Below are 11,509 nucleotides of genomic sequence, written 5' to 3'. Positions count from 1 at the left end.
TTTCGTAAGGGGAACTAAGCAGCAGTTGAGGCTGGAGCATTTCAGGAATCCTGCAGAACTTCATAGAACAAGGTGCGGATGTTGGACCTTATCCAAAAGTCAAAGGAAGCCACTGGAGGGTTTGAAGCCAGGAAGTGACAGGCCCTGATCCACATTTGGAAAGGCTCTCACTCTGACCCATGCAAAGCCCTGCGGGCGGGTGGGTTTATTGGGGCCACTCCCCTCGGCTGCCTTTCTCCACCCCAGTCACCGCCTCCTGCTTCTCAGCTAAGCCATCTGAGGGGGTGGGAAACGTGTAATAGGGGCGGGGGGAAGAAAAACGTTCTTAAAAAAATATTAAAAAGAAAACATCTCACTTGGCAGCCAGTGCGCGGGAAGTTCAGCGAGCGAGTTCCGGGCTTCCCGCCCGCCCGCAGAAGATCGCCGGTGAGCCCCCAGCCCCCGCCTGGCCCCCCGCTCTGCCGTGTCCGTCAGTCAGTCTGTCTGTCAGCCTCCCCTTCCCCCACGCCTCCTTTCTCCGGGCGCCGCGCGGGTCGGGAGGTCGGAGGGGCCCCCTAGGTGTTCAGGACGCCCTTGGTCCGCGTCGCTCCCGGCAGCGCCTCGGCGGCGGCGCTTGCAGAACCCGGTATCTGGCAGGTTCGGGTCTCTGCCGCGCAGAACCTCGCTGCCTATACTCCACGGCCGGGGCCTCTGACGCCTCCGCTTGTGGAGTTCTTCCCGAGCGGCTGTAACTTTAAACCACTCTGAGCGAGGCCTATTTTTATTCAGAAACCAGCGGCTAGGGCGTCTGTGGAGAATGCTCAGATGGAGGGCCAGCCCGCCACTTGAAGTTTTCTCACAAATCTGAGGGAAAAGAATGTCTTGTCTTAATAACCCCTCTTTGCGATTTCACAGCTCTGTTGCCACTTCGTAGCCAGATTGGTGGCTGTGGGGACCTTTGGATGAGGGTGTTGCCTGAGCTGGGGGAGCTGTGTCTGAACTCCATTGCTTGGTCTTTGTGTGGTGATCCCGAGGCCTCCACACTTTAGCCGGGCCAAAGCTGTGGCCTACTACCCCTCAAGGGGATTGCTCCAAGAGCTCCGGGGGACAGGCTCGCAGTGGCAAGGACAAGGAGATGAGTGTAGCAGCCAAGTACCGGATGGCCTCCCTGTATGTGGGTGACTTGCATGCAGATGTCACCGAGGACCTGCTGTTCAGGAAGTTCAGCGCTGTGGGACCCGTGCTGTCCATCCGCATCTGCAGGGACCAGGTCACCCGCCGCTCTCTGGGCTATGCCTACGTGAACTTCTTGCAGCTGGCTGATGCCCAGAAGGCGCTGGACACAATGAACTTTGACATCATAAAAGGCAAATCCATCCGTCTCATGTGGTCTCAGCGTGATGCCTACTTGAGGAGATCTGGAATTGGGAACGTGTTCATCAAGAATCTGGACAAATCTATCGATAACAAAACCCTTTATGAACATTTTTCAGCTTTTGGAAAGATTCTTTCCTCCAAGGTGATGAGTGATGATCAAGGCTCCAAGGGCTATGCATTTGTGCACTTTCAGAACCAGAGTGCTGCAGACAGGGCCATTGAAGAGATGAATGGAAAACTACTCAAGGGCTGCAAGGTGTTTGTTGGCAGATTCAAAAACCGAAAAGATCGTGAAGCTGAACTCAGAAGCAAAGCCAATGAATTCACCAATATTTACATCAAAAACTTTGGAGGTGACATGGATGATGAGAGATTGAAGGACATTTTCAGCAAATATGGCAAAACTCTGAGTGTTAAGGTGATGACAGATTCCAGTGGGAAATCCAAAGGCTTTGGCTTTGTGAGTTTCGATAGCCATGAGGCTGCCAAGAAAGCTGTTGAAGAAATGAATGGAAGGGACATAAATGGGCAGCTGATTTTTGTAGGCCGGGCGCAAAAGAAAGTAGAGCGACAGGCTGAGTTAAAGCAAATGTTTGAGCAGCTGAGAAGGGAACGAATTCATGGGTGCCAGGGAGTAAAGCTCTATGTTAAGAACCTTGATGACACCATTGATGATGAAAAACTACGAAACGCATTTTCTTCATTTGGATCAATTAGCAGAGTTAAGGTAATGCAGCAAGAGGGCCAGAGCAGAGGGTTTGGCTTGATCTGCTTCTCCTCTCCAGAGGATGCTATTAAAGCAATGACTGAGATGAATGGCCGCATCTTGGGCTCCAAACCTATTAGCATTGCCGTGGCCCAGAGATATTAGGAAAGATAAACATTCCTTCCCAGTTAGCATCTGCAGCAGTTGGGGAAATGATAGTGATCTCTGCCTGAATTGACCTCAGTAAATTTCATATTCCACATGATGGGTGCTTAGTTTAGTGAATTTTATGATAAAACGTTTTTTATACAAAGCCATTTTTTTTCTTTGTTGGAAAAATAAATGGAACTTAGTTCATTTTACAGAGGCACATTTTCTAATTTTAATATTGCATATTTTCTTATTTTGATGTGTTCATAGCAATAAGTATAAATAGATATATTTTATTACATTTGAACCAAATGAAATAAGGTAATTATTTGAATTTATTGCATATTTTATTATTTTAGTAATATTGCTAGCTTTAATTTCTTCTATGAAAATATGCTCAAAATAGTTCTTACACCTAAAGATTCCAAAGTATTTTTACTGACAGAAATTTTCTAATTTTTCATCCAAGTTTTGAGAAATCAGACTTTTAGAAATTTATAGTATAAATTTAAAGATCTAATTTCATTTTGAATAAATGCTTAAAGTACTCAGATATAGTTGAATTTATTTTAAATTTATATCCTGACGTGCTTGTTTTTCGGATGATTTAAATTAAGATGATGGAGGTTTTTAATGTTGCCTGAAAACTGGCTTTATTTGTTTTGTTCTTTCCATTAGTTAACTATAATTCAGGTACTTTCTTGTTAATCTAAATTGTAACTTGCACTGTAAAACCTTAACTTCTACATTCCTTAAGTTATATATCTGTATCAACTCAGGTGACCCAAAGTTGGCCTGGTCTTAAATCTCTTCATACCTATATGGCTTAATATTTTCCCTTAAATTTTTACCAGATGCTATTATTATGAAAGTCATGTATGCAGATTATAGAAATTCTGTTTAAAAACTTTTAAAATCTGTTTTATATCGTTTTGTGTAGTGATATTCTCTTAGGGTTCAGAAAAGTAAGTTCCTCTATTTTTATAAACTCACATCTCCTTTTATTAGACTATGGCAGCTATGTAACCCATTAAGGTTCACTTTTAGCCTTCATTGATCAGAAAGTCACTGACCAATTTTCTGATAAATTGAAGTTACATCACTTATTCTGTTTTCTAGCACAATTTTTAGTTTAGAACCATTCCCCTATTTCCCTTTCTCTCCTGCCTTTCATCTATATTCCTCAGCTTTTTAAAATACTTTCTAAAGGATTTTTGTTTGTTTGTTTGTTTTATGTGGGCTTTTAATATGTGCTGCTTCAAATCCATTTGGAAATCTTGGCAAGAGTTTTTTATTTACATTTAAATAATTGCTTTACAAATTCTGATTCATACCAAAGTTACCTAGCAAGCAAGTGCTTTTGTTTTTGCTGTTTTCATATTTTTACTTGGCTTTGTTGTTTCTTATAACTATTATTCACATCCTTTATTTCATATATTACTAATATAAAATAAATACTAAAATATTTTTTGGCAATACCTCGGTTTATGAATGAGAAAAATTTGTTACCTTTTATTTGTATAGAAATTATGCGTATATTCTTTGCACATTTTCTAAAATAAAAATATTTTAGTCCATAAAAAGATTGCATATAATTGTATTATGCAAACCAATTCCCTATTATAATTTGTTACATATTTTTCTGTTTTTTTCTCTCTCTACATATATACATACACCTAGGTAATTTATGAAAAATAGGGTAATATTGCAAATGTTGTTTGAAATTGTTTTCTTAATTAAACAATATGCTATGGTCAACTTCTATGCTCACAATAATCATTTGTGTTATAATCTGAGTGACTTTTATGTTTTGTTCAATGATTGTACCAAAATATAACTAATTTCTTATTGATAAACTTATACGTTGCTAGATAATTTCTTCCTTTTTTCTTTCTTCCTCTATCATAAATAACTTGGAGATTAACATCCTTGCAAATTTGTATATGCAAATATGTCTGTTTTCTTAAGGAAATGTTTAGAAGTGGAATTAATGACTAAAAAAGAATCAGTTTTAAAAAGTAATTTTGATAAATATTGCTTAAATGCTGTCCGGAATACTTGTGGCACTTACATTTCCATTGTCATTGTAGGAGAATGCCTATTTCCATATGCTCCAAGAAACAAGGGTTTTTTAAAAAAGCTATTGGTCAATTCAACATGATATGTAAAACAAACCATTTCATCATTGCTTTATTTCACTTTTGTAAATTACAAAAGTTAAACAGCATTTGTGTACTCAATGACCATTTGTATTTTCATACTTATGAGTTAATGTGTCATGATCATAATTTATTTTCTTGTTGGAGTTTTTTTTATTTACATGGATTTTTAGATTTCTTTGCATATTACGACAACATTTTAGACTTTTTCACCTGATATTTCATTTTCTTTACAGTTTTGAAGATTATTCCAAAATTAAATGTTAAGCTGGAAAGTTTCAGTATTTTACTTAAATGGCTTTGATGTCATGCTTCAAAATATTTTGAACACTTTAAATATATACATTCACACAAATATATATACACCCACACAATTTATCTGTATTGTGTTTATGACTTTCAGAATTTCATATTCTCCATGCTTCTAACTAAAATTTTGGTGCATAAAAAGTATCTTATATAAAACCTATAGTAAATCTTTTAAAAATGTGCTTTTCCATCTTTAATAACATATGTTTTGGTAAATACCTGATTCAGAGAGCCAATGAATTAGAGTTGGTGTATGAGTTTCACATAGATTCTTATACTAGGTAAGTATTTACCAAAACATATATCAGAAGCAGAAAGTTGTTGAAAAGGTTTACCAGACAAGAAGACTGGAAAGTGTATTAAGTGTGCCTGGCCTTGACATCTTATTCTGTATAATCTAGTCTCCATCTTAATTCAGAAAAACTAATCTGTAAAACTGTTCAAATATTTGAACAATATTTGATAATGCTTACATATATTTTCAAGATAATATCAGGAAACAGAGTTCTGTCATATATGTAAGGAATTAATAGGACATAACATCAGATGTCTAGATGAATTATAGCTGTGGCTTAATTACACAATAATCTGCCTTCTTAGTAGAAACTGCTTATTTCCAGCATTTACTGTAAAAAAGTGACTAAGTTAGTTTACAAAAATATACAATCCTATGGATTTCTTTAATTTATTTAAATTTTGTACATTCTAATTCTTTTTGGTGTGTGATAATAGCAAGTTATCTTAGTGGAAAATACAGATTCATTCATTAAAGGGTATTAAATCTTTTGAGCCCAAGTGCCTTAATAAATAAGTAGAATCTTCACTTTTCTGATAAGCATTCCAGTAAAAACTAATGTACATAGATATGCCTTGAGCCACTGTTTCTACTTTCACCCGTCTCTCCACACATATTGCCACTTCTGCTGTGTAATTGCCTGCTTATGGGTACAGCCATTTCAATAAATATATTATTTTAACATTTGATCTTTTCAATTTCAAATAGGAATTTATAGTTGGTAAAAATAAAAATTTTAAAGTGATTTAATAATGTCATTTTCATGTTCTCAATATTTTATAGATCCCCTGAGAAAATGTCAAATAAAATATAATATTTCAGAGATGAAAGCATGTTTGAAAATGATTTTATTTATTATAAAGTATTTCTGATTTTCCAAAGATCAGTTATCTTAAGAGTGAACTGAAAATTGCTTGTGTTTTTTAGTGAAGATACTTGTATTGCAGATTTTCAAGGACAATTTCTTTATGAACTAGTATTTCTTTTTTAAGTTACTCATAATTATGAGCTCACAATTGAAAACAAAACACTAATATACATCAAGTTTTAATGAGGAATAATTAACTATTTTAAAGACATTTATGAATTTATTGTTAAATTCAACTAATCTGTCAAGTGCTTAGAATTGGCTTACTCATAGTACGTTTGGAAATATGCCCCATAATATAATTTAAAAAATAGATATAATAAAACAATAGAGGAAAAATATAATTTTAAAAACTCTACACTTTCAAAAATAGAACAAATTAAATACCTTCAGGATACTTTTGACATATATATATCTCCCAAGTGTATGTGTACTCAAGTCTGAGTTACACATACACTTGGATTTGAATTTGATAAAGTCAGAGTATTTTCCAGGTTTGCCCAGGGGAAATATGTATAATTCAGTGTTGGTTTTGTCTCATCGTCTTGTCATATTTTAGAGTTCACAGAATGCTCTGAACTAAATTGTAGTTGCCCTGAATGAAACAATTGAATCCAAACGAGAAGGAAATGCATCTTCTTAGTGGTGTTCTTAACTGTAGTAGAGAAAACACCTTAACTTCTGAGAGAGATTCATAATTTGAACAATGATATTTCATCAGATTTTATTAACCCATTTATATTTACATCATCTTATATATTTAAAAAATCCTTATTTTGAAGTTTTGCCAAACACTAATAACACATTTGAGTTGCGAAGGCAATATCACTGAAGTGGCAGATATAATTATTGTTTTATTTTGCATTCAGTGAATACCAGTCATATTTCATTTTGTTTGTTTTACAATCAGTATCTTCAGAAGAATTTTCTTATTTCAGGAAGCCATGTCTAATGGTCTTGTAGGGCATCACAATTTTGATTTACATTTAATTTCATCTTTGTACATGTGCTAGTAGCAGCCAATATTAATTCCTTGAAGTTAAAGTAAGCCTTTATAATAGTAGTTCCAGCAAATCTTTGTTAATCAAAGACATGCCTCACTTTGAATGCAAGCTAAATCTTAGAATTATAACTAGATTGTTTTGACACATTATTATTTTACTGAATTACCATAGGAAACATTAGAAACCTAGTATTATTCACCACTCTAATCACTAACATTTTATATATAGTTTGTATACTAATGATATTTATATTGTATACATTGCAATTGTCAAAAGGCCATCAGTTATATGGTACTCCAATTTTAATATTTATTTTGATTTTAATTAAAAGATATTGGTAAATGCCAATTTGATCATATCATTCTTCTCCTTAAAAACCTTTCATGGCCTTCCATTACTCTTAAAATTGGGTATAAATCTTTACTGTGTCCTAGGAGGCCTTGCATTCTCTGGTCCTTGTGTATTCTTTAAATCTTTGCTTGTGCTACTATTTCCCTTTGTCAATATACTGGAAATTAATTGGTCTTGTTTCAACTCCTTTAAAACTGTCAGGCTGCTTCCTACCTCATTAAAAGCTTTAACCTTTTAACAGATAGAAGACTGTGTATTGTACAGGTGGAACAAATCTTCCAACTGATTTATGAAAAAATATATGGTGAAAGTATTTAATTACCTCCTAGAAAACAAGGTATTTATAGGTATAGGTAGCCAGGAATAGGTTTTTGTTTCAGAATTCTCAGTGTAAGTTTTATTGGTTCTGTTTATGTGACATTCTTTTTCTTAACCAATCACTGTAGCCAAGGTAATGAGACTTGCTGATTAACCGGGGTTAGGTAACATATTCAAACATTGAGCAAAAATATCCTTGACCAAGAAAGGTAGAGGTTGTTTTTCAAGGAAAAATCAAGATACGAGTGCCGAAAAAAGTGTGAATTGCTGTAGAATGAATCTTCCCCCGCACCAGGATCTACAATAGATGATCTATTACAGATAAACTATTCCCAGTGCCTGGAATACTCTCCCTTAATTTTAATCTGACTGACTCTTGCTTATCTATTTTCAAGCACAGTCTTTTGAACTCTCAGTAATCCTATTTCTCTCTCTACTTTGCTAGCATAGCACTTATTAGATGAGCAAAATAAAACTTCTCCATTCCCAAGGCAGGCAACGTAACTTTTTTTTTTTTTTTTTTTTTTTTTAGTAGCTGGCTCATTAATTAATCCTCATTTAAGTGAAAAATTCTTTTATACACATAATTGCCTACTCTTTCTATTTCATCATACATGTGACCTACACTGCTAACCTAATATATGGCCTGAAAAGTTTGTCCCTTTTTCAGGTTTCTTTCACTATACAGGTTGACCTATAAAAGCATAAAAATTCCGAGTTAAGTTCAGGAAGTGACAGAAGAACATCCTAAGGTTTCAAGATCTAAGCCACAGTTTATCCATGTTTTGTTATTTCTCTAAAATTTATTTTAAACTGATATATTTATATGGATATAACTAACTACTTTTTTTCTATCAGTCTAGATGTCTAATGTTTTCTTTGATACCTCTCTATAGGACCTTGTGCGAGACTAGGTGTTGGGAGAGATCTAGATATTCTTTAGCTTCTGGACTTGCTAATATCAGAAGCCAATCCAAACCATAACTAGATTAAATATTGATGCCCAACATGGACCTTGGGGCTCATATAACACAGTCCTAGAATTTGGGAGCCAAATCGAAATATGTAAATAATCTTCTTTTCAAAATGAAATATTTTCTTTTTCTCTTTTCTTTCTCTCAAGGACAGGAAAGTCCTCTATAAGATTTAACCTAACAAAAACTATGATACCTTTTTCAAAATTACATCACATTGAAAAGTGTTACAGGGAGAAAAAGAGAAGTTTTCTTGAGAACCAGGGATCATCTTCAATATTTATATTTTAAAAAAATATTATTTTAAGTAATAGCTCATTCTTCACATTTCTGCTTTTTCATATTTTAGGATATAGGATGGGTATATTTATTTGTGGGATATCTGATCTTATTCTAGAAGGATCATTTGAAAGAAACTCTGTTGCATAATAAAAATAAAAGTAAAGTAAGTTTCAACTCTTTAAATAGATGAAGTAGGGGGTAGGGAGGAGTATTCAGTAGAAAATCTCTGCTTCTTACTGAATCTTTTATCGGGTATTGGCTTACGAAGTGCATACACTATGGCAGCACAAAACTAAATAACTGTAGGCAAAAAAAAAGTTGAGCAAATCAACATATTGATGAGGGATATTCATTTAGGTAATTTTTATTATGTAGAACTTATGTTAAAGAGGTAATATCCACAATAGAAAATTGCAGAAATTTTAAGCATGTAACTTAATGATTTAAAGTGTGTATTTTTTGTAACTACCACTCAAGTCAAGAAATAGAACATTACCTGTACCCCTCCAACTCTCTCCCAATCACTTGTCTGTCTCACTTATTCAAATATAAACTCTATCTTGACTTCAAACTCTAAAGTTTAATCTTGATTACCTTAAATTTTATTCAAATTGATTCATAAAGCATGAATCCTCTTGTGTCACATACTTTTACTCAGCATATTTTAGTGAGATTCATTTCATACCACTGAGTTTAGTAGTAGTGTGCTGATTGTCATCGTCATATTCTTCTGTTGTAAGACTGTATGACAAATTATTTATTCTTTCAGCATGAATAAACATTTGGGTTGCTGTGGTGTTAGAACAATAACAAGTAATGCCACTATAAAATTATCATAGATGTCTTTCTTTTTGACTGAGATGTAATTCAGATAGTATAAATTTAACTATTTTCAGGTATAAATTTGCTGGTTTTTAGTGTATTCACAAGATTGTGCAAAATCACCACTATCTAATTTTGGTATATTTCCATCACATCACAACAAAACCTCAGGCCAAGGAGCAGTCACTTCCCAGTCTCCTCTCCTGACAGCCTCTGGCAACTGTAATATAGTCTGTGTCTCTAGGAATTTGTATATTCTAGACCTTTCATATGTACATACATGTAGTATAAATAGTATTATATAATATATGATCTTTTGTTTCTGCCTTCTTTCACTTAATTTTTTAAAGTTTCATCCATGTTGGAGTGTGTATCAGTACTTCATTTCTCTTTGTGACTGTATAATATTCATTTGTGTGAATAAACCACATTTTGTTTATTCATATAGCATTTGATGGACATTTGGAATGTTTCTACTCTGGCTATAATGAATAACACTACTATGAACATTCAAGTACAGGATTTTATATGAATAAATGTTTTCAGTTCTCTTGGTTATATTAATAAGCAAAGACAGTTTCTTATTGTCATTATCAATTTTATTCATCTTTTCAAAAAAACAACTTTTGGCTTCATTTTTTCTATTGTTTTTCTATTCTTAATTTTGTTTATTTCTGATGTAATCTTTGCCATTTCCTTTTTTTTTTGGTTGCTTGGGGTTTCTGTACTTTTTTATTTGTATTTTCTTAAGATGAGAAGTTAGGATACTGATTTGAAATTTTTACTTTTTTTAAATATAGATATTCACAGTTATACACGCCCTTCAGCACGGCTTTAGGGGCAACCAATATGTTGGTGTGTTGTGTTTTTGTTTTCATTGATCTTAAACTGCTTTGGTATGTGTTTTGTTTTCATTGAAACCAAAGTATTTTCTAATTTCCCTTTTGATTTCTTCTTTGACTCGTTGAGGATTTAGGAGTTTGTTTTTAACTTATATATATTTATATATTTCCCACATTATTTCCTGATATTAATTTATCATATAATTCCATTGTGGCTGGTGAACATACATTTTATTATTTCAATCCTTTTTTAACATTTATTTAGACTTACTTGATAGCTAACGTGGCGTATTCTGAGGAATGTTTCATGTGTACTTGAAAAGAACTGTGCATTCTGCTGTTATTGGCTGGAGTACTGTATAAATAAGTGTTAGGTGCAGTTGGTGTATGCTATTGTTCCAGTCATGTATTTCCTTTTTAATTTTCTGTCTGGTTGAAGCATATGGAATGCTTAAGCAAGCAAAATATCAGTTAAGATATAGAGTAGGACAAATGGACCCAATTGACATATATAGAATCAAGAGAAAACAACTGCAGAACACGTTAGTTTTATGTATAAGTGGAATATTTTAAATCATGTACCCAATAATGAGCCATAAACATAGCCACAATACATTTCAAGAGACGAATACATACTGAATATTTCTACTGTCAATTATGCAATTCAACTAAGGATCAAGAAGAATATATAAGTAGAAAATCCTTACATATTCAGAAATTAAGAGATACACTATGAAAGCACAATGGACATTTAAAATACTTTAAATTGAGGCTGGGTGCAGAGCCTCATGCCTGTAATCCCAGAACCTTGGGAGGTCGAAGTGGGCAGATCACCTGAGGTCAGGCGTAAGACACCAGCTTGGCCAATGTGGAGAAGCCCCGTCTCTACTAAAAATATGAAAAATTAGCTGGGCGTGGTGAAGTGTGCCTGTAATTGCAGCTGCTGGGGAGGCTGAGGCAAGATAATGGCTTGAACTCGGGAGGCAGAGGTTGCAGTGAGCCGAGATCGCACCACACCACTCCAGCTTGGGTAACAGAGCAAGACTCTGTCTATATATATATATATATATATA

The 11,509-nt window shown here is 34.4% G+C and overlaps 1 protein-coding gene across 1 annotated transcript; it reads left to right on the top strand.

Annotated features, from left to right (window-relative positions):
- Positions 1-327: 327 nt before the first annotated feature.
- Positions 328-5,805, top strand: PABPC4L (poly(A) binding protein cytoplasmic 4 like). The gene is given in 3 exon segments (XM_017859053.1): positions 328-426; positions 895-1,047; positions 1,050-5,805. Coding segments are annotated over 2 exon segments (1,284 nt in total). The 5' UTR covers positions 328-426; positions 895-941; the 3' UTR covers positions 2,228-5,805.
- The last annotated feature ends 5,704 nt before the right edge of the window (positions 5,806-11,509 follow it).

Source organism: Rhinopithecus bieti, unplaced genomic scaffold (assembly GCF_001698545.2).
Source record: "Rhinopithecus bieti isolate Rb0 unplaced genomic scaffold, ASM169854v2 scaffold_2467, whole genome shotgun sequence".
Taxonomy (NCBI): Eukaryota; Metazoa; Chordata; class Mammalia; order Primates; family Cercopithecidae; genus Rhinopithecus; species Rhinopithecus bieti.
The sequence above is the reverse complement of the archived record's forward strand: the minus strand, read 5'-3'. Positions and strand labels throughout refer to the sequence as shown.